Genomic DNA, 24,358 nt, shown 5'->3' on the forward strand with positions numbered 1-24,358 from the left:
GCCGGAGCGAACGAGAGAGCTCTCTCTCTCTTCTCTCTCTCTCTCAGAGAGAATAAGGATGCGAGAGAGCAACTCACTTGTTATGTAGAGCGTTGCGGAATGCGCGCGCTTTTTCGTAGTGGAAAGAAAAGCGGAAATGAGGAAAAGCGGCAATGGAGGAAGCAGAGCGGCAGACAGGAAGCTTTTCCCCCAATTGCACAACGACGAAGCGGCGGCTCGCACTATTATTATTACGCGACAGGCAATCGCAGCGGCAACAACATAAGCAGCAGCAGCAAGCTAAACACAACGGATCGCATCGCTGGCGCAACAACAAACAATAGCAGCTGCCTCCCCCCACACACCATTACAACGACAGTGGGGGGTTTACTGCCACCCCACTGTGTGGAGCCAACCCAACCACCCCCCTTTCGTTTTGGAAAAGGCGAAGAGTCTCGTAGGATCCGTTCCTCCGCGGCCATTCATTCAGTCGCCAAATCTCATTCGGTGTGTGAGTGTTGATGAGGTTAGTTGTGGGAAACGCGCTAAATCGGAGAAAGGAAACCCAAAGTGCAATAATATAATATAAAACGGAAGTGAAATTCAATACATATGTATATATAAAAATATATTCACAAGAAACGAAAAACGCAAAGAATATTTAAGGATAAAGAAGTGCAAGTGCAGCTAGAGTGGTCCTGCAGGCGCCAGGCGAAAAGTGTTGCATACTTCGGGGCTGGCAGCCAAAATCGGTGCTAACATGTCGGTAAGTTGACAGCGAAAATTAAGCGAAATAAATCGAAATAATTGAAAATTTTGAATTAAATCAAAATAGTTAATAATTCCCTTTAAAATTTATATTTTTCGCATTCAAGTGATTTATTGATTTTTCCGTAATGCGTTATATGTGTGTGTGTGTGTTTGTGTCCGTGTCAGTGTGTGGGTGTGCGTATACTTTTCGGTATGCACTTTTTCCAGAGAAACACCCCACCGCACACACACACACTCGAACACAAAAACAACAACTAGCCCAGCAACCCCCAACTAAAAAGCGCCAACTTCTATTTTTCCTTCATCAATACTTTACACACACACAGAGAGACAGGGGCAGGAGGCGATGGTATTGGTGTGTGGAGCAGGCGCTCTATGCAACGGTATAGCAACCCCCAAACAATGCACACAAGCCCACCACCCCCACCCTCTCAGGCGCTCTCACACTCTCTTGTTCTCTCTCTCTCTCTCTTGCTCGACAATAGCTCAACTGTTTTGGCATTTGAAAACTAAAAGCCAACCCCCAACCACCCCCTATTTTTGGGGGTGGGTGGGTGTGTGTGTGTGTGTGTTAGGTTGTTTTTCACAGCCGGAGCACATCATAAATTTTGTGTCTATAACAATTTTTGTTATAATACCCCCCCACAACCCACCCCCTTTACAAAAAAGTGCACAGGAATTGTGTGTTGCACTTTCGAGAGTTCAACTTCCGCTCTTGCTCTCTCTCTCTCTCTCGTTCTCTGGGAAAATAACGGCACAGGCTTGCGCTCTCTGGGAAGAGAGGCTCTTTCGGTATTTTTGCTCTTCCGCTCTGCGCTGCATTTTCGTTTCGATTTTACATGTGGGTGGGTGGGGTGGCCTTTTTGCATATGGTTTTTTGGGGTTTCGGTTTTTATGCAACATATGCGACAAACACACTTCTATATCTATGTATATTTTGTATATGTATTATATAATTTGTATTTGATTATTTCGCCTTTGATGAATGCCGTTTGTGGAATGGCTGGGAAAGGTGTCAAATGGAAAGGGTAAACTAAAAATGTGTGTGCGTTTTTTTAGTGTATTGTCAGGCTATATCCTTTATATCCTGTGGGTGGCTGAATAAATGCAAATAACTGCATTTTATATGTACATACAAATAAATCAAAAAAATACATACAAGTTTTGTATATTATATAGAAAATGCAATTTGTATGCATTCAAAATGCATTTGCCAGGGATTATTTTATGCTTATATAAATATTTATGTATATACATGTATATATTTTATGTGTGGAGTACCGGCACCCAAACCCAGGCAACCGTCTCCATGGATCATATACATATATATATATATATATATATATATATGTATATATTGTATGGAGAAATTAGTTGTGTATTTGAAGCAGCTTACATAGACGACTGACAGCTTAATTGCTTTTTACTTGACGACTAAAAATTGATTTTTAAGTCCCGGGCTTAGTGCAGGAAAGCACTGGAAGAGAAGGTCCTTAGGAATGCAACTGCATTTCTTCCAGCTTGGAATGTGTGCAAGGGGAAACGGAAACGATTAGAAAGGTACAGGACATTCCAGGGAAATCGATAATTTGATAATTGTAATTTGTGTGGAAGTGCAGTTATAAATTATATTTGATTAAGTTTAAATTTGATTTAAGTCTCAAAAGTGAAAAGGGATGACACAAGGTTCTCAAAGAACTATAAAGCAATTTATAACCAATATTAATATTAGCATAATAATAATAATATTAATATAAATGTTTTAAAGATATGTTTATATTTATGATGTCTGAATACAGCTGGAAAAGTTGAGTTGTTCTTTGGAATATAACTTCTTGGAACATCCTCAAAATAAAAATCTAATATGTATAATTAAATCTACAATGACACTTTTAGATACTTTTACAAAAACTTTTAATATAAAACCCAATCGAAATAATATTAAATTCCTTTCATCTCAATGATCATTGACTTTTATTCTTAGCCACAGACTACTTCCTGTTGACTTAATTCCATTCACACTCCTCACAACAGCGTTGTTGATGTTGATGATGATGATGTAGAAAATCACAAGGGGGCCAAGACCCAGTGACTCACCGACCGCAAGTCAAGTCAAGCCAAGCGGAGACTGTACCCAACCCAGCAGGCACGACGAACGAACCACACACACACACATTGACACCACCAGCCACCCACTCAGACAAAGCGGTTGGAGTTGGGTCGTTCGGAGCTCAGAGCTCGGAGGGAGTTGCGCATGCGTGGCCGTCCCACGCCCACTCGACCAAGGGGTGACACAACACAGAGAGAAATAGGGGTATTGGATGATCATGCATATATTCATTTAAAAGATCGGTAAAATAGGGTATTATAATTGTATTCAGAAGCTTGTAAAGTAGTGAAGGAGTCATTTCCGACCCTGTAAATCATATATATTCTTGATCAGCATCAACAGCCGAATCGATCTAGCCACATTAGAAAGAAAAATTTTTAAAAATTTTTTATGTGGTTAAAATTTCCAAAATTTGCAAAAAAAAAAATTTTTTTATACATTTTTTATTGAGTATGCAGATTTATTTAACTAATAAAAACTAACATAGGACAGCTTTCCGAATTAAAATTAATGCTTTTTTGGCTGAGTTATGAGTTTTTTTAACTTTGATTTATTGAAAAATATTGAAAATAACGATATATATGTGTTTTGTAATATATATATCATTATAACTAACTTAATTTTCCCCCTGTGTAGTTTATATGGTATTCTTATTGAGGGAGGGAGAGTCTCTACACAACAGTGGGAACCAGGCGATCGCAGAACCACCCCAACGGGGTTCCCAAAGTTAAATGAGACGTGACAAAGAGCAAGCGGCTCGTAGTGACCCCTTGGAGAAGAGGGCAGGCGGAGGCAGATTTCCGCTGCACAAGTGGCGCCCAAGTGGGAAGCCCTATGACGAACCCCGAGGGAACTTTCTCCCAGAAAAAGGGCTTCGGCTTCGTCTTCGTCTTCGTCTTTACAAGGGGCAACAGGTTTTTGAGTGTAGGGACGAAGAAGGAAGCCATGTGCTGCTGTAATTGCCTGGCTCATTACGAGGATCGGAATCGCTCTGGTTATATCACAGCTTGCACTGGTCCAAGGATGGACTAACGGGTCCGCAGGTCCACGTCCACCACTCCTCAGCGAGGCTCGGTGTCTGAAAGAAAGAACCTCTCAGGGGGATTCGAGGTGGCCCACATGTTGGCCCCGTGGTGACGGCTGCTCTTGGACCGGTTTCAGGCTGCTGCTGCTCCCTCATCATTGTCATCATTATCATCATCATCATCGTCTTTGTGGCCGGCAAAGGCACCTTCTGTTGAGTGGCAATGAAGGTAAAGTAGGGTGCTCCATTTCGAGGGTTAACCTGTTTGCAGGTTTGCCCTACAAGAAGGGAATATAGATTGTTAAGAGAAAGATATTTACGGAATGATTGATCTGGGGATTTGGGGGATTTTCATTAAAGAAGACTTCGGGATATTGTTTTGATTTCATTAAATTAAATTATAAGAAGATTAATGGAGGTTTTCTAATTTAACAATATGATCCGTTTTTGATAATAAAAATAATCTTAAAACTTATAAAAAAATCATAATAAGATTTAAAAACAGGTATACCGCATACAAAAGTCCACCTAGCGGACTTTTCACTCACTCATCTCATCTCCAACTTATGCCAACAGATGCATTTTTGCAACACAGTATCGTTTGGCGGGGGGGGGATTTACTTGTGGTGCCTCGCAATTCCTTCGATCAAAATCAGCGTCATCGCTACCTGCAACACCAACAACTAGTCTCCATTGAGTTTGCTTTAAACTTTCAATTTCATTGACTCTTGTATAAGTTCTGCTTGCTCTCCCGGGATTTTCCCATTTTATGAGTCATGCAATTTGCATTGGCAATTCTGCCAGAGATAGTAAATAGCTTGAGTTATGGCCCAAAGGTTGAATGGCAAGTCTTGAACCCGAAATCGATTGAGGCTAAAATCAGCCCACGCCGAAAATTGCCACCCAATTGACTCGAAACACACACTAAATACGCTCATGTGGGTGAATATGGTCGTAAATACAGTCGAGATTCTGTAAAACGAACTTGGAAATATGTTTTCAAATGTATTAACATTTAATAAATTTAAATCTATAAGGTTTTTTTATTTTTAGGAAGACAAAATTATGTTATATAAATACCTTTATACCTTCCACAGTTTGAACAGATTCTAAGTGCTTCCCAAATCTAAATATCCTTGATTTTCCAGTCATCGAAAAATTAGGGTTAGGTTAGTGCAACTGTATTTGTGTCTACCTGGGTATATTATCCATCTCCTCGTGTATCGCACGCCCTCCTTCTTTCTGGCCATATAACAAACCCAAAAAAGCCACCGGCCCCGCTAATGAACGCAACAGTCAGAGTCGCCTCCTCCTCCTCCTCCGCCACGAAGACAGCAACAACAACAATAACGTTAGCAGCCCACATCCACGAAGATCATTACCAAGCCGAAGCGGTGCTGTAAAAAAAAAAAACGAAAGGCAACCAAAAAAGAAACAACAAAGTCGAGTTGCACTGTCGCAAACTGACCTGAAAATTCTACGCCGAACAACGACCACCCTACTCGGCAGAGCCCATTTCCCTTTTGAATAGCTTATCTTATTCTAAAACCTTTTCGGTAATAATTTAAATATCTAATTTTTGTGTAGTTTTTAGATTTAATTAAACTTCCTTGGATTTAATTTTTATTAAGGGTTTAGTGTAGCTTACGTTTTTTCGTACTCCTACACCGGCAGCGACGCCGGCTGCGGCGCGACCGAATCAGCGAGAGCGACGTTACACGCGAGAGAGGCAGAGAAATAGCCGCTTGTTTGTTGCAATTTCTCTTTTATGCGATCATTCGTTTGTAGGTGGCCACTTGCACAGTGGGCGCCTTAAAAATTATATATTTAATGGAACATCACAATTAACTAAAATGTGAAATATTTTCAGAATTGATTTCAAGAACTTTCAAATCGATTACTACAATAAAATAATGCAAAATAAAATTTTAAGGGAATAATTTTTTGATTAACAATTTTCACATTTAAAAAAAAAAATCTACCTGACCAATTTTCACTCAATGCACATTAAGGCTTTATATAACTTAAAATTAAAAATTAATATTTCTAATATATTTATTACATATATTTTGTTATGATAAAGAATACTAGTATGAGCGGAAGCAATATACAACTAATATGTAAAATGTACAGAAACTAATTTTTAAAATTTAAATTTTCATATTTAATAATAGTCTAAATCAATATTAATGTAACATAAATTTTAAATTATAATATTTTGAATTTATTTGAAATATAGATCTTTAACTAGGTCAAATAATAATAAATGCAAGTGCCAATAAAATCATCTGTCGTAATAAAAAATTAATAATACAATATACATATATGTAATAAATACATATATTACATATATATATATAAACAAAATAATTTATACAATGTCCATTCGATGTGCAGTAGGACCTTCATGCGATGTAAAATTACAAATATATTATTTCGAATTTATTAAAAAAATATCTTTTTGGGCAGATCAGGCATAACATTAAGATTAACAATAATAAATACGATTCCACAATAATGCATTAATTTAAAAAATAAAGATAATATTCAAGGAGAACTTTTTACAATTCAAAATCGGCTGTTCACCCTATAACTCAATGCGAAGAAACCTCTTCACAACGTGTAAAACTATAATCATTATAATTATTTTAAATTTAATTATAAATCGATTTTTAACAAGATTAGGAATATCAACAAGATCGACTATTACAGCTTTGTTTAAGAACCCCAATCACATTTTCACAACACTGATTTCACAGCCGGTGTCACATTTTGCCCCACTGTGCGCTGCTTTGTGCGTCGGCTTCGTCGGCAGAGCAGAAGCCGAGCGCGTCATCGGTTGTTGTCTCCGTCTCTCGCCGTTCGCAGTCCGTTGGAATTTCTCGTGGCGTTCGGTTCGTGTTACTGAAAATTTGGAATTGACTTCTCGCCTTCGTGCGGCATTTAAAAACATTGCAACGCCTGATTTTTTCTGCGAATTATTGAAAGATTATTATTGAATACTAAAGAAAACCCTAATGCGTCTGTAGTTTCGCGAAGTGAACAAATTGTGATTAAAACAGAGACTGAAAATCAAGGAAAGTGCATTTTTGCCGGCTGGAGAAAAGGAATCTCACACACACACATTCTCACACGAATACAGCAATGGCCGAAGGGCCGACTGAAAGGAACTAGAACAGCAGTGAAAACTCAAATAAGGTAATAATTCACGAGCTTAGCGATTAAGGATTTTGAATACTTTTAAGTTTGAATACAGTGTGGTGGCTTCTAATTAGCTTTTGCCAAAGCCGAACCCACACAATCCGGCGACCCATAGAGATTTTGTTTCGAAGGCCATGTGCAAAGACAAGCCCAGCGGACGACCGACAACCCACAGGTAGCTAGGCCCAGAACCGGTTACCCAATTTCCAATTATACACGAAAACCCAAAAAACACGGCCACTCCAACGCCCCACCAACCAACCAACACAAAAAAAAGGGGAATAAAAAACACGGTTGGGCACCCCTTTCCTGAAAAAAAAAAACAAAAAGATTCCAGCACACTAACACAGACACAGCAGACACGGACACCCTCGCTTGGCGCAAATGCGACGCCGCAAGGGGCTCAAAGCAGAAAAGAGATGAAGAAGGAGAAAATATAAAAACCCACCACCACCACCAGTGTGCACCATCAATCCTTGGCAGCTTGCGTGTGGTTCGGCTGCTCCTCCCCCTCCTCCTTTTTCGCCTCCTTTTGCCTCCTCCCTCATTATCCTACTTTCTTCTGCGCTGCTTATCATCTTCGCACACACACAGGCGCATACAGTTACACACTGTGAGAAATCTTGGACTCACTGAGGCGAAGCCGCCTACTCAGATGCTCTCTCTCTCCTATTTGTTCTGCTTTTGTCACATGTTCCTCTTCCTTTCCTTTTCACCCTGTTGCACACGAGGAAGATTGGAGGAGGGGAGGCGACTGTCCGTCGCGCCGCCCGCTGTTTCAAATGCTGATTTCTTGTAGGTTTCTTATTTTGGCGTTGCTCCTCGCTCTTTTTTGCCTGCGCCCGCTCTCTCGCTCCCACTTTTTGCTTTATCACTTCCACTCCCTCCGCCAGCGCTTGCATTCTGATGAATTTTTTACACCCACCATCGATAGCAACTTTTGCATTCAACCTACTCCGCCTGCTGCCCCACCTCCTGCGCGTCTTCTCCCCCTCGTTTTCTTCGGTTTCGCTGTCTGCGTTGCCGCCCCCACTGACAGTCGCCCTCTATTATTTGCTTGTTTATTATGGACTCATCTTCGCGGTTTGCTTGCTTACCAAGGAGTTGTCATTGGAACGATCGGTTGGAAAAGAGGGTTGCCATGCCAAGGGAAAGAAGCAACAGTGTTACCCCATTTCCAAATAAATTCAAATAAATTGCGAATCTAAAATGTACTAGTTCCGCTTAAGCAAATATTCTTTGTCAAATGGGGAGGGGAGTGCCTGTATTTTTGTACACTTTATAAATATTAAGAGAAACATAAAACTCTGTCTGGGTAACTTGAGTTTTTTCAATAACAAATAAAAGTTTACATAAAAATCGGGGAATCGAAGAAAAGCTATGAATACTTGTTGATAGTTCCTGGTGGCCGTTATTCCCTCGTATTGAGTCATTTTACCCTCCCTCGTTTGTTTTTTCTTTTTTGTACTGCCAACCCACGCTTGGCTTCCTCCTCCCCCTCTGCAACCGACTCCGATCAGCATTCCCATGGAAAAAGCGACCCCAAAAAAAAAGGGCAAAAATAAATTACGCACTTCCCGTCGTCGGTGGTAGAGAGAGAGAGAGAGATAGAGAGGGAGGGAGAAAGAGAGCAATTTTATGCAGCCAGCCGGGTGAAAGAGGGGTTGCGGCAGCAGAAGTACCTGCCACAATGGAGGGTTGTTGCTGCTGCACCGATCCCGGTTGCAGTCCCTATGCCCATCCCTAAACCGATCCGATACGATCCTATCCTATGCGAACCCCAGAGTTGGCAGCTTGCAGCAATCTCACCGAAAATCACATAGGAATTTCCTGTTACACACCCGCCCCCTGGCCAAAGGCCCCGAAAGTTACCTGCCCTCGCCGTAGTCGACAGTCCTCGCTTACCTGTTTTCTCCAGCGGCAGCAGCAGCAGCAGCTGTTTGTTTTGCGGCTTTCAAGGTTTCTACTTTTTACCTGTTGGCGTCGGTGTGCCGAGAGCTGAGTTCGATTCGGATTCGAATTCGAATTTGGGAATCCGGGGAGTGCGTCCCCTTTTTGCAGCAGCCACCCCATTGCGTAGGATTCATTTCATTTCGGTTCGGTATCTCTTACCTCTGTGGGCTCTGTACAGGGGCGTCTTGAAAGGGGGTTTAAAAATATTTTAACTTGTCAAAAATAAGACTAAACATTTTTTGTTACCCTTACAATTTGATATATCCATTAGGATATATTTTCCTTAATTGTTTAAAAAACCCCCTCTGGAAAAACCTTTCATTAATGCCCGCCCCTGGACTGGTGGGTGGGGGTAGGGAGAATGGGCGTTTTTTGAGAGGTAAAAAGAAGACCGAGCGGGGTTAAGTCTTACTCACATCTTCTTCAATTTCTTTTGTTGGCCCAAAACTCGAAAATCGTTTTTTTTTTGGGCGTCTTGAGGCTGAGGTTGGTCTCGTTTCTGCTTTTGTGCCCGGCGATCATCATTATCTCCGTTTCGCTGGCTCATTCTATGGCAGCAGGCACCACCACCAAACCACCAGCACTCCTCCTACTACAATTTGCCTAAAAAACTTCAACCGTTTCGACCGTTTTTTCAATATTCAACAAATCCAAAACAACAAAACAAAAATCGAAAGAAAAAAAAAAGAAAAAGAGAAGGAAGAGCACACGGCAGACGGCGACGATGTCTGCTTGAAGGTTGTTGTGAAATTTCATTATGGGTCTGGGTCTGTTGTTGTCTCCTCACCTCCAGCTTCAGCTTCTCCTCCCACTGATGCCTCCTCCTGCTGCTGCTGCGGCTGCTGCTGCTGCTGTTTCTACTCCGCATCCACCTCCACCTCCACCTCCTACTCTTCTGATTGCCTGCTGCTGCCTATGGATGTGAATGTGGTTGTTGTTATTTTTTTAAGAGGCGTCCAGCGTCAACATTTCAGCGCTGGGTTTTCGGCTTTGGGTTGGGTTGTCTTGGGCACATGTACTCGTATGATATACATTTATATATATATACGGATAGGCTGGCCATGGGTTGGGATGGCATGGTTTCGTATGGGTTGGGATGGTGGATGATGGTGGCTTCGGCTTCGGCTTGGGACTGAGTCTGGGCTTGGGCTGTGGCATATTTCTCGTGTGTAGGTAGGTGGTTTCTCAGAAATCCATTTGTTCATATGATAACCCAAAAAGTACAACACGATACCAAAACTCTCTGGGGGAGAAAAGGAAACGCAATCATTTGCTGACGCCAAGCTAAAGCTTTTCAACCCGAGATCGCCATTTCATAAAAAAAGGGGGAGAATATGTGGGAGCCTAACAAAGGGATTCTCTATTTATTGTAGATTGAGTGTCCATGAATGAAACTGGAACTCTTAATGGTTCTATAGCTTCTGCGAAAGAAGCTGTTTTGAGAACAGATTTCATCGACATAAGGAAACTATAAGTGAAATAATATTAAAAGAAATATTTATAAATCAGCACTTAAGTAAAGGACCAATCCCATCAACTTGTATCATATAAATATCTACCAAGAAACTCACATTATGATCCTATTTCTCGAAAATTTGAAGCTCCTCCCCCAAGGATTTCTTATTGATTCATAATTTCTATAATCTCTTCATAAGAAGTCCTTTAGAAAGTCACACCTAAATGCACTATGGCCACTTTCAAAAACACTATCCCGGCATACAAAATCCATTTATCATTATCCTGGAACCTCCTCCTCCTCCTCCTCCTCCTCCATTCGATGCCAGCGCATCCGTTGGTCCGCAACAAAAGCAACAGGATCGGCACTTAAACCCCACTCCCATCCCCTCATCCCATCGGAACCACCCCAACCACCGGCGGGAATGAAATGGCAGCTGCAACCTGCACAAGCCAGCCCAACGGGGCAACCCTAAAAGTGATCTCTCTGGGCAGCAGGTTGCTGGGTCTGGGACTGGGTCTGGGTCTGGATTGTGCAGTTGAGACTGAAAACCACCCCTAAAAAAGGGAATGTGGAAAACATGGCACAAATTGCTACCCCATGGATGATCGGACACCGAGCACATGTTGCATGCGGCAAAGATTTCAACAGAAAAGGAAGAAGGAGCTGCCTGCCGATCGGTTTTCGTGGAGGGTGCAACCACTGGCCCTTGGTTTGAGGGTCTCAAGACGACCCCGACTCCGTCGTCGTCCAAGCCGAAGGACAAGACGAACATGTGCAACTTGTCTGCTCGCCTGCATTTTCTGTATCTTTCGTGTATATTTCTTGTCTTGTCTTGGCCATTTTATGAGGGCGCGCACCTGCCAACAGCTGCCGCCACAGAAGTAGGGGAGGACGAGGAGGAGGAGGAGGAGGGAAAACTAAAGGCGGGTAATCATAGCCAAAAGCTATGGTCAAGAGACGAGTCGCGTCTCGTTTCGTTTCTTTTCTGGGCCTGCCCTTGAAGCTGTCGAACGCCCACCACCAGCAGATGAACCACCCAAAAAATTCGAATGAAGCAACAAACGAAACCAGCTCCGATGGGTTTTTGGCCGAAAGCAATTTGCTTTTGTTGTCTGCTGGCCATCCGCCTCAAAAAAAAAGAAAGAAAATAAAAAAAGCCAAGCTCAAAGAGAAGACGCCAAAAAAGCAACAGCAGCAGCAGCTGCCGTCGCCACAAAAAGTACCACCTGCCGCCCATATACATGTCGCTATATATATCTATATATATCTGTTGTCCTTTGTTTGCCGGTAGCCCCATTATCCCAAGGATGTGCCTCTATATGGGAACGGGAAAGTGAGTGGCACGCAGAAACGTGCTCCTGGTAGTTGGACTTTCAATTGAGGAAAAAGTATCTAGGGTAAAAGTAAAAGGGGTTGTGATCTTAAGAGTGAATTAACTAAGTATTTTTATATTATATCCTTTATATTTCGATTTTTTCGACAAATCCAAGTTTTAAAAAACTCATAACTAAGCCAAAAAAGCTTTAATTTTAATTCGGACAACTGTCCAATGCTAGTTTTGATCAGGTTAATAAATCTGCATACTCGATAAAAATATTTAAAAATTTTATTTTTTTTTTTTTGTCAAATTTTGACAATTTGAACCCGATAAAAATGTTGTAAAAAATTAAAAAAAATTAATTTCTTTCTAACATGGCTAGATCGATTCGTCTGTTGATGCTGATCAAGAATATATATGGTTTATAGGGTCGGAAATGACTTCTCAGCGTTTTATGCTTCTGACTAAAACGATAATACCTTGCAAAGGTATAAATAACAAAATAATCTTTTATATTTTCCTACAATAAATACACTTTAAAAGCTAGTTTGTTTTGTAGTATCTTCCCCTTAACAACAAAAATATATATAAAAAATTAAACGTGGAAAGAAACATTGACCCACGCAACGAATTGGCCAACAAATGCAATCGATGACAACAGCTGCGTCCCACACTCGCTGCTGCGGCTCACCTCATCCCAGGCCCACCCACTCTACGCCCCCTCTAGACCACCCCCTCAACCCCCAGTAACAGTTGCGCCTGCGTCTCTTCGGTTGTCGTTGAGTTTTTTGTTTTTTTTTTCTTTTGAGATTGTGGGCGTTAAAAACGAGAGAAGACGAAAGAAACAGTGAGAATACCGTTTGCAGTCGCTGTGTTAATTTGGCTCGCATATAAAATCTTCGATTTTATTTCGATGTCGGTGGAATCGCGTTGGATCATTGGGACAGCTGCGGTCAGTTGGATATGATGATGGTGGTGTTGTGGCTTTGACTGTGGTGGTGCTAGACACCCACCCACTTTTGGTGATTAGTTGTTGCGCTGCCAAATGCTGATGACGCGTACAGTGGGTGGGCTTGGAAACAGCAACAGTTTAAAATTTAGTAAAAAGAGAGGAAGGGTAATTAATATTTTAACCAAGTATCATTAGTAGATTTTTAAAGTTACTTTCCTATGATTAAGTTTACTGGAAATTACCCCGCTTGACATAAAGATGTGAATAACCCAATCCCCCCACCTTGCTTCCGTTTATCCATCTGTATGCAAGATATGTCCCACTGTGCGTCATCGGCTAAAGCGTTTTTTAATAACTGCGTGCTGGTCCCGCAAGCTTGTGCAAAGGCAGGGAGGGAGGTTGGGGCTTGGGTGGCGGTACGGTGGCGTTAACATGTCATTAGCTGGTGGCTTCGCTGCTGCTGCTGCTGCTGCTGCTGCTGCTGGTACTCCGCCCCCATCCCGTACACGCCCCTCCTGCGGTCGCGCTGGTGGCCTTTCACCGCAACAACAAGTAAATGTTGTGGCTCACCCTGAGCTGCCAGGTCGCCAGATTGCCGGATTGTCAGATCGGCGAATGCGGCGGCGGCTGGCCCAACCCACGGGTATGGGTGTTAAAAAGCAATGTCTACATATAAAAAAACTCTAGACAGTCCTACTTTTGCGAATCGAACCTCTTCAAAAGATCTTTGCAAATAAGACTCACCCTAAAAGGCTTGACTGCAATGTACAAGCAAAGTTACTTAAAAAACCTCCATTAAATCCTTTACAATAATAATTTTAATAATTACAATTCCTCTGAAATATATATAAGCTCTTCAACGAAAGTTATTACTCTTATTTAAGGAAGCTTCACTGTATATTTTGTAATTTGCACATTGATGACCGCCCTCGAATATTGGCAATAACTTTTGATTAGCCCAGAGTCTCAATAATTATTGCAAAAACTAAATAAATAAATAAATAAACTAAAATAAAGCCAAAGAAAAGAAACAACAACAAAATCACCCCACAAGCCCCAAAAATTAAGGGGGAGAGCCAATAATGCGTTTACCGTTAACTGTTGCCCGGCATCTGCAAAGCTCGACATCTGCCAGCGAAAAAAAGCGGCTGATTATGGGTCGGGATGGGGGGAAAGATGGGGGAAGAGGTAGAAGGAGAGCAGCTATCAAACCGCTCTCACTTATTACGTGAGAGAGAGAGAAAGAGATCAGCGAAAATTCCCCCAACCGGCATTTTTCAGCTGCCCAACAAACCGGTTCTCTTACTCTCCCTCTCTCGGCTGTCCTCGCTCTCTCGCTCTTGCTCTCACAACTCCCCCAACTTGGGGGGCTCCAAGTTTGGCGTCTTGTTTGCACACCCACCACCAGGCGACGCCAGCAGCGCAGTCGTCGGCGACGTCAACCGATCGCTGTTCTGATGTGCGCGTGGTTTTGTTGTTGTAAATTGATTTTGTTGCTGCCGCTGCTTGCGCGCCCATTTTCAGCCCACTCCCGTTTGTTGTCGTTGGTTTTTTTTCTTTTGCTTTTTTTTTTTGCTGCTGCTGTCTGTTATTAGCAAAGCGGATGTTGTTGTTGCTGCTGGGAAGGAGGGTGTGAGAGAGTGTGGAGACAGAAAAGGGGGAGGCCTAGCACCCACACGCGCGACGGTTTGTTGCTGTTGGCAACGCACGACACTTTTTCCGTTGCTTTTTTTTCTTCAATGTTGTTTTTTTTTTTTTTTTTTAGGCTCGCCCACAACCGTTTTGACCCCACAGCGGCGGCGGCGGCTTATCAAAATCAGGGGGCAAAGTGGCGGAAACGTCTTGGGAACTTTTTCAACTTCAAGCACCTCTTTGGTTAATTTCTAAATACCTCTTAAATTTTATATTTAAAATCTTATTAAAGAAATATTTCATTACAAGATTTAATCATCTAATCTCTGAACAAAAACCCTTTTTCAAAGGACTAAACATCCTTAAATAAATTCTTTCTGCTATTAGCTTTCCTCCCCTCGAAATCGTAGATCCAGTTCCCCCAAAAATGGAGCATGATCTTGAGCCCAGAGTTTGGCCAAAGTCAAAGCTATGTGCCCTTGGCTTGAAAAGCCACACGCAGAGAACGGAGTGAGGCCGCCGGAGATCAGGGCACAGCCCGAAGCCCGGACCTCAAAGTAAAGTCCCCCTTTTCGCCTCCTCCCTCCCTCCCCCCCTCGAAAAAACACTCGAGGTAAAGCAAACAGCGAGGAATAACCACACCACAAAACGCCCCCATGGAGGCAGAAACACCAGAAAAAAAAAAACACAAAAACAACAAATACAACGCCAAGCAACACCCCACTGTAAAAAGCACACGAAGCATAAAAATCAAATATGCAAAAAACTCTGAGAGAGATACGAAATATGAACTCAAAAAGAGACGAAGAAACGGATCGGATTGGATCGTATCGGAACGGATCTCGGGACTGGGAACGGTCGTAATCATCATGGTCTCGTGGGTGTGTGGGTGGTGGTGTTTGCTACACACAAGAAAATTTGGAAAAATAACTCCTTAAACGATATTGATATTAAATATTAAAATCTTATCAAAGATTTACTCTTTTTACATCATCTATTTTGTATCATATATTTTTATATGAATTTATTTTATTAAATATTTTATTGACCAAATATTTTGTTCAGTGTATCCACTGCCTGTGGTGCTGATGGTGCCTAGTGGGTGTGTGGGTGGGCGCAGCCATTGGCGCTGGGCCATAGAACGTGCCCAGGGCCCAGCAGCAAACCAAACACACAATTTTGTCGCCACAAAGTGGCAGAAAAAAGCGTTTGCTGCTCTCCACAAAAAAATACAAAAAAAAAAAAAATAAATAAATAAAAATAATAATAACAAAACAGCAAGGCGCAGCAACATGTGGCCAAGAAAAATAAACACAGAGAGAAAATTCTATAAAGAAATGGTAGAAGTTTAAAAAAGCCAAAGCATTAAAATCTTACTTTGATTTCTGTTTAAGTCAGAAACAACAACTTTAATCTATGTAACTTATTAACTTAAATTTTAAATAACTATTTATTTTTGTATATAGCTAATCTGAGAATGAAAATTATAGAATTATAGAATTATAATTATAGGCTTATATATTGTTTTGAAATTAGAATTTCTTATATCTCAAGAATTTTCCATTTCTATGATATTTATCTCCCTGACTCTTGAGTACAATTTGCATTTTATAATTCCCTTAATAATTTATAAAAGTTGGTATATTATTTCCTGTGCATAAAGATCTTGGGATGTAGAAAAAGAGAGTCGTCTAGGCACTACCCACACCCACCCACCGAACCGCAGAACAAAAGCGCCGCCACCAAAAAAATTGCCGCGTTTGCTGGCAATTTGTCTTACTGGGAAGGAGGATGATGATGATGATGATGATGCTGGGCCATAGCTATGATGGTGATGATGATAATGACGATAATGATCGGACCGCAGAGAGGAAGACGCTCAATGGGTTTTTGGGTTGGTTCAGTTCAGTTGGGCACGTCAAGGTGGTAAATTTATTAATATATGCAGAGGAGGCCCCCCCTCAAAAAAAAAGAGTCACAAGTGTTTGGGTGCATAAAAAAAAAGGTGGTTCAGGTCACGAAAGTTTCAGTTTTTCATTAGTAACATAAACTAACTCATTACTTAATATATACAAAGTTATAAAAAAAAATTATAGCTACGAAATCTCAAGTAATTCCAAGTTTAAAGAATGGAACTTGACATTTAATTAATTTAATCACAAGAACTATAATTTTTCCTTGTAAAACCCATAACGTTTTTGTCATTTTTGTGGCCTGTTGTTGTCCCTCAACTCTGGCGGTCCATAAATCGAAGATTCGTATAAAAAAAAAGCGCGCTCCAAAGCGTTGTCTCTCTCGCTGACTCAGCAACAGCGATGCTGCGTCAAAGCGAAACCCAAGCCCCGAGTTCAAGCCCAGTTCCCCAATACCAACAATCCCCAAGCCGAAAGCAAAATCAAAAGCAAAACCCCCCACGCAAGCGCCCCAAGGCAGTCCGGTCTCCGGTCGGTTTCAGTCCCCCCCCCCTAAGACTCCTCCTCCTCCCCCACAGCGGACGACGAGTTGGATGTGTCAGCAGCAAATCGGTTCCCAGAAGTGACGTCGCCGCCGGGAGGCGTTGGGTATTTCGGTGCCGGATGTGTGTAGCAGCCTCAAAGATAGTCGGACTAACTAAATCCCCCTAAGGCCAAATGCATTTCCGATCCAGTGTCAGGCAGTGGCGGTCATATAACAGGTGGGGATTAGGGGTTTTACCTCTAGAGAAAAGTGTGTGTAATTAGTCTGGAATTGTTAAGAGGTTTAATATTAATTTTTGAACTTGAATTAGCTTTAAGATGGTGAATACATTTAGGAAACTTAACTTACTTAACCATTTCCTTTCTTTCTCTTTTTCCAAAACAGTTCTCGGCGAGTGGACGCGGAGGCAACAGCAAGAGCAGCAGCCGCCGCCCCCAGAGAGCAGCAGCAGCAGGAGCAACGCGCCCGTTAGCCAAGGCCGATAACGGCAACGAGGAGCTACTGCAATGGCCACACTAATACCAGTGAACGGCGGCCATCCAGCAGCGAGCGGACAGTCCTCCAATGTGGAGGCCACATACGAAGATATGTTTAAAGAAATTACACGCAAATTATACGGCGAGGAGACCGGAAACGGTTTGCATACGCTTGGCACGCCGGTGGCTCAGGTGGCCACCAGCGGGCCAACGGCGGTGCCCGAGGGCGAGCAGCGCTCCTTCACCAACCTGGTAAGTATCTCCATAAAACACCTTTGAAATGTTTAAACAACTCATTGCAAATCTTTTCAATCTTTCCATTTCGACAGCAACAATTGGATCGCTCGGCAGCGCCCAGCATTGAATACGAGTCCAGTGCGGCAGGTGGTGCCTCCGGCAATAACGTGGCCACCACCCAGGCCAATGTAATCCAACAGCAACAGCAGCAGCAGCAGCAGCAATCCGAATCGGGTAACTCTGTGGTGGTGACGGCCAGCAGTGGAGCAACTGTGGTGCCGGCACCCAGTGTGGCGGCCGTGGGTGGCTTCAAGTCCGAGGATCATTTAAGTACCGCCTTTGGGTTAGCGGCCCTGATGCAGAACGGCTTTGCAGCGGGCCAGGCGGGTCTCCTGAAGGCCGGTGGTGAGCAGCAACAGCGGTGGGCTCAGGACGGATCGGGTCTGGTGGCTGCAGCAGCAGCTGAGCCGCAACTGGTGCAATGGACCTCGGGCGGTAAGCTGCAAAGCTATGCCCATGTCAGCCAGCAACAGCAGCAGCAGCAACAGCAACAACAGCAGCAGCAACAGCCGCATCAGAGCACACCCAAGTCCAAGTAAGGATCGCAGTTTGTTTCCATAACATATTTGGGTTTAAAATATATTTCTGAATCTCATTTTAATTTAAAATGTTTTCCAATTTCCCCAGAAAACACCGTCAAGAGCATGCAGCTGAGTTGATATACGCCAGCCCCTCGACATCGGCCAACGCGGCCCAGAATTTGGCCCAGTCCACACCCACCTCAGCGCCCAGCAACAGTAGTGGCGGCAGCACTAGCTCCTCCGGTGGCGGAGGAGGTGGCGGTCGCAAGAAGGCCTCGCAGGCAGCAGCCGCTGCAGCTGCCGCTAATGGAGTTCACATTCAAAAGCGATACGCCTGCACCCATTGTCCGTATTCGACGGATCGAAGGGATCTGTATACCCGGCACGAGAACATCCACAAGGACGAGAAGCCCTTCCAGTGCTATGCCTGCCTCAAGCAGTTCAATCGTGCCGATCATGTCAAGAAGCACTTCCTGCGCATGCATCGTGAGCTGCAGTACGATATAAACAAGACCCGTCGCCATGTCTCCGCGGGCAGTGGTTCCTCTGGCAGCGGATCCTCAGGCAGTGGATCTCATCATTCCGGCGGACGTGGCAATGTGACCATTAATTCGGCGGGCGTGAACATAGACAATGCCTTCTTGGAGGCGCAACGGCATCCCACCTCGACCAGCATGAGCATCGTGGAGACTATCGAAGCGGTGGCCTCAGCGGCGGATATGCCGTTGGCCCAGCTCAAGCAGGAGAAGCTGGACGATGGAGCCGGAGGTGTCCTACCGCTCCATGTGGGCGTTATGCAGCAGCAACAGCAACCGGTGGCCAGCTCAAGTTCCGGCAGCAGTGGCAGTCACAATGGAAATGGCAACGGCAACGGCAACGGCAGCAACTCGGGCCTGTTGAAACCGAAGCGAGAGAAGCGCTTCACCTGCTGCTACTGTCCATGGTCTGGAGCGGATAAGTGGGGCCTCAAGCGCCATCTCAATACGCACACAAAGCCCTTCGTTTGCCTGCTCTGCGATTACAAGGCGGCTCGCTCCGAGCGCCTGGCCACCCATGTGCTCAAGGTGCACAATAAGAGGGCATGCAGCAAGTGCTCCTATCTGGCGGACACACAGGAGGAGTATCAGGCTCACATGAGCGATGTGCAGTAAGTGTTTGTTAGATTACATATGTATACAATATTCTATATGCTTCCTGCCCACGTTTGCCGCATTGGGAATGATGATGAAAACTCTAAAAAAAGCTTTTGAACTCTCTTTCGCCCCCGCTTCTCTCGCCCTCTGCTCTCTCTCACTGTGCTCTCTCTCTCTCTCTATATATATATTTCGCTCTCCGAACCAAACAAATCAATCCGTGATACCTTGATACATTGATCAGTCCGCACGATAATCGGCCGGCGCGCAGCGGCAACGGCAACCAGAGCGGCGGCGGCAGCAGCGGCAATAGCAACGGCAATGGTAATGGCAATGGGAATGGCAATAATGCCAACTCCAATGCCAATGCCGGTGGCCACAGCCATAGCCAGAATCTCAATGTGCTGCGCACCATTGGCAACAGCCTGGTGGCCAACAATCAGCTGAACACCTATGCCGGCAACGCTTTTGGGTAACATTCTCAGACCGCCCTGCCCCCACAAAAAAAAAAAAAAAAAAATACATATATATATTTATATAAAACCACAATCCTTCCCCAAAAAAAAAATCAAAATAACAAAACCAAAAACGAGCGCGCACAACGTTCCTAACTCTAGTTACTACCCTCGTTCTCTCGTTCTCTCGACTCTCGATACCCATGACATCCCCAAATCATGATCATCACATCATCTCCAACGCCCATTGACCACCACCACAACCACCAACCACAACCACCAACCACCATGAACCACATCACCATTTTCGGTTAGCTCGTCCAGTGGCAATGTGGGAAATGCGAATGGAGGCGGCGGCGGAGGTGCCGTTACCATCTATACCACCACTACCAACGAGGGCGTGGCAGGCGGCACCGGTGGCAACGGTGGCAGCGGCGGCATTAGCAGTAACATCACTGGCGGCGGACCGCTTCAGGAGATCATCGTGAATCCATCGTCGATGGTCGGTTGGCGGCTAAGCGCCAATGGGTCACTGATACCGCCGCATGACCTGCTCACCGGCGGCTTGCCAAATGCAGCCACGCAAAAGCGCGGCTCGGAGCGATTGTTTCAATACCTCGAAGCCGAGGGCAGCGATCCGGAGGACTATGCGCGGTATTTGCATAAACAAATCTATATCCAATTCGTTATCGTTGTGTTTTATTTTCCTTGATTTCAATTCGTTTACAAATATTGTGACTACATCCCTGTCCTTGGTTAAATCAATTAAATAACCATTAAGGTTTTGTTATTGGTTTATTTAATACATTTAAGGCTTTTGTCCTTTTTTTCTAGTCAAGCTTGTGTTGTTATATTTTTCTTGATCTCCCTGCACTTGTTTTTGTTCTTCACTAATTGTACTCATTATCATCTTTTTGTACATTTATTTCATTTGTGGACTTATCATATTTCATATATAGGTGGTTTTAAATAAATCTTTCTTATTCGTTACTCGCTAGTTTTTGTTTTTGAGTTTTCTTATCCTTGTTTTGCCTAAAATTATATTCGTTTAATGAATTTAATTTTAGTTAATTCCCTTTTGGTTGTGTTCTCTTGTCCCTGTTGTCTAAACCTATATTTATTCATTGAATTTCATTTAAAATACATATTATTTTAATTTTACAGCGAGTACTCAATACTCGTTACTCGTTACTCCTGTTTGGTTAAGTTTTCTCGTCTCATTTTTGCTCAAAAATGTATAATTTTCTTGAGTTCAAATTGGTTTCTTATAACCATTGTTTTATAATTTCGCACCATTGCACATGTTTTTATTAAATTGTATTAACAATATATTAATATCCTTTTATTTTCTTTACAGTCTGCTCAAAATGGACGCCATTAGTCGCAACACCGCTTCGGTCGCTCAGGATTTTCATAAGGCGGGAGGCGTGCACGAGTTGAAAATACCAGCCAATCATCAACTCTTGTTTAACAATAAACTGCCTTCGCAATGGACGACACGAGAGGCTGCTGCACTGCTGTACAGCCTGAGCAACATGGGCAACAATAATGGCAGTTCCGGTTCCGTTTCCGGCTCCCAGCGCCAAAAGTTTGGCATGCGAGCGCGACAACATTCCACCGGCGAGGATGACGAGAATACACCATCGTCGGCGTCCTCGTCTAGCTTCTCTGGTGATGAGTTCAACATGAGCGCCACATCGCCGTTGAAGCTGTCGCGGCATGCTGCACTCAAGCTGGAGAAGAAAATGGAGGATTCCAAGGAACTGGTGCCCACCAAGGCGATGATGGCAACGGCATTTCTGGAGGCGGCCAACTACGAACAGACGGCCATCGAGCTGCTGGCCAGCAAGCGGAAGATCAAGGTCGAGATCGAGAATGATGAGGAGAACGAGAACGACGAGGATCAGGAGAATCAGCAGCAGCAACAATTACAGTCACATCAGCAGCATTCCCAGCAGCAGCAGCAGCGATTGCAGCTTATTAAATCGTCTCCCGCGTATAAATTGAACAACAATAACAATAACAATAGCAACAGCAATAATAACAATAACTACTACAAGGACAAGACATCGCACAGAAATGCCGTTCACCATCATCATCGCCAGGATGACAAGGAGAACAAGACCAAGTCGTCGCCAACAGCAGCAGCAATAGCAGCAGCAGCTGGTGTACCTGCAGCAGCAACAACGCCGCCCAGCAGCAGCACTAACCAGACAACGTTTCTCACCCAAATGGAGTACCAGAATCTCAATCGCATTGGTACTCAGTTCCAGAACTATGTCAAGGACATCATCAACAAGTATTATGCGGCGGAGACGCCTCTAATGCTGGCCGCTGCCGCTGCTGCTTTGCCCACGGCCACGACAACGGGTCAGCAGCAGCTGCCGGACATTGAGAACCTGTCGCCCAGCAAGCGTCGGCGTCTGCTCAGCGAGACCGAGGAATACATCGAGTACTTGCGGAATAAGGAGGATATTACCTTGACCATTGCACCAAAGGTCTCCCGGCCTGCATCGCCGTCGCTGCTAAAGCGCCAGCTGGATCTAACCGCGCCACGTCGGAGTCCAAAGAAGGCTCCACCAGCTAACAATGTCTCCCGGAAGTCCCTCAACCAATTGGCCACGTTGCTGCCCCTTCTGGCTGATGCGGCCAGCAAGCAAGAGTATTTGGCCGCTCCGTTGGACTTCAGCAAAAAGTCCAGCTCTCGCAAGCAGGCGCAGCCCAAGAAGATCCGGCTAACACCCGAGGCGGTGGTGACCATGCTGCGGGACAAGTACCTCAATCGAATGGTGCGCCAGCGTCTGGGATGCCACAAGTGCAGCCAGTCGAGCGGAAGCAGTGGCATCAGCTTCAACTACCATACGCTGGGATCGTTGGCATTGCACAAGTATTGGCGCCATCGCCACGAGGGAACCGCCAGTGGAAAAAAGCTGCGGGCGGCGCTGCAGAAAAGGATTGCCGGAAAATCGCTGGCGACCGTGTAGATTTTTCGGTTTTGTTCTTGGAAAATGTTTTGCTTGGAATGCATTTGGCATTTTTCTGACTTTTGAAAATTGTTTAAAAAATTGCATTTAATTTTTTAAATTTTAAGTTGTGATGTACCTGAAATATGATTTCTCTTTAAAAAAAATACTTAAACAAACAAAAAAACAAATCACAATTCAAGCAGGGCAGCCGCTTGCAGGTGAATTTCATTATCTTAGTTGTACAATTGAACTAACTCACAAGACACTCACAAACACACTCACACACACCCTTGTACACACATATTCACAAGGATATTTAATGATTTATTAACTGGAATGAGCATTTATCAAAATGTATTATTTCCACCAATTGTATTTCCTTTATTTTTCGAATGAATCATGTGAAGTATAAAAGCTTTAATTTGCCATTTTACAAAGCTTGCTGCGTTTAGTTACGAGTAATAACGATTGCCATCTTTTTACACTTATAAATATATTATAGCCTTTAGTCATCATTAGTCGTTACGTTGCCTTAGTTTACGGATTAATTTATGGAACTGCAAAACGCGAACCTCATCGAACAAACCCTTTTGCCTTACTTATCATTTAAGCTTTAACGTGAAAATACATTAAGTTTTAGTTGCTTTAAGTTAAGTTACCTCCTTCTCGGAGCAGTCACGCCCACTCAATGCCCTCTCACAAGACATTCTCTCGAGAAGCGTTTTAAATACGAAAGAAGCGTCTATATAAATATTTAAAAAACAAGCTTAAAATGAACAAACCTACATATATATATTACTGTACGTGTAGATGTATTCATGATTTTATCAGAAACAAAACCAAGTTAGAGATTGCGAAGCGAAGGACAAGGACATATGTCAAAATACTCAACAAAACATGGATAGAATACAACAACAAAAAACAACAACTTTTTCACCACACACTGGAAACAAGAAAAATATTTGACTGAAAAGTGTCGGGGAAAAGAACATTATATAATATATATGTATGAATAAAGGTATAAACATCTTTAGTGTAAAATGTGTGTGTTTTTGCTAAATGTGGTAAACTAAAACATAAATAAAAAAAACGAAGGAAAACCGTAAATTTATTACAAAAAAACTAAACTAAAAAATGCGTAAGCGATGAGAAATTCTTAAGTAAAGTAAATTTTTGGATGACAAAGCCATTTAGACAAAATTTTTGAGACGAAAAAAGACATTTATAAGAAAGGAAATATGAAAAAAAAAAAATGAAAACAAAAAACAAACCGAATTACTTTAAATTTTATTTAAGCAATGACCTTGCAACAAAAAAAAAAAAGAACAAAAAAACTATAATTACAACAACAATGTAATGTGAGTGTTTTTAGTTTAAAATTATATATTTCCAAAACATTCAAAATAAAACATAATTAGTTTAAAATATAAAATATAAAACTAACTTGTTTCAATGGGTAAAGGTTCGGGTTTCCAGTATTTAAAATTTAAAAGATGAGGAATTAGTCAACTTTTACATTTACATTTTGTATTAGTACCTTTGGGGTTATCTTTTATGATCAACAATAATTTGACATTAAATTGTTGTATTTCCTAGAGCAAAAGACAAAATTCAATAAATTGAAATGTAATAGTGATGGTTGAAGAACTCTTGA

General features: G+C 42.9%; 2 protein-coding genes across 9 annotated transcripts; one reads left to right on the forward strand and one right to left on the reverse strand.

Annotated features, from left to right (window-relative positions):
* Positions 1-168: 168 nt before the first annotated feature.
* Positions 169-24,143, forward strand: chn (zinc finger transcriptional factor charlatan). Of its 8 annotated transcripts, none has more exons than XM_020944531.2 (7): positions 169-745; positions 17,241-17,584; positions 17,662-18,164; positions 18,257-19,297; positions 19,528-19,755; positions 20,054-20,392; positions 21,096-24,143. In XM_020944531.2, the coding sequence occupies exons 2-7, from the start codon at positions 17,363-17,365 to the stop codon at positions 22,720-22,722; spliced, it is 3,960 nt and encodes a 1,319-aa protein (XP_020800190.2). In that variant the 5' UTR covers positions 169-745; positions 17,241-17,362; the 3' UTR covers positions 22,723-24,143. The 8 variants fall into 8 exon arrangements, with proteins under 8 accessions (XP_020800190.2, XP_086683172.1, XP_086683173.1 ...); XM_086827046.1 differs by having other exon boundaries at positions 20,063-20,392; XM_020944530.2 differs by lacking the exon at positions 169-745 and adding an exon at positions 6,749-7,082.
* Positions 3,080-4,456, reverse strand: LOC147644509 (uncharacterized). Its single transcript, XM_086827052.1, has 2 exons — positions 4,433-4,456; positions 3,080-4,162 (listed from the first exon to the last, which is right to left on the reverse strand). The coding sequence occupies exons 1-2, from the start codon at positions 4,434-4,436 to the stop codon at positions 3,861-3,863; spliced, it is 306 nt and encodes a 101-aa protein (XP_086683178.1). The 5' UTR covers positions 4,437-4,456; the 3' UTR covers positions 3,080-3,860.
* Positions 24,144-24,358: the final 215 nt, after the last annotated feature.

The sequence above is a fragment of the Drosophila serrata genome, unplaced genomic scaffold, assembly GCF_035046125.1.
Source record: "Drosophila serrata isolate PLE 108 unplaced genomic scaffold, ASM3504612v1 contig_165, whole genome shotgun sequence".
NCBI lineage: Eukaryota > Metazoa > Arthropoda > Insecta > Diptera > Drosophilidae > Drosophila > Drosophila serrata.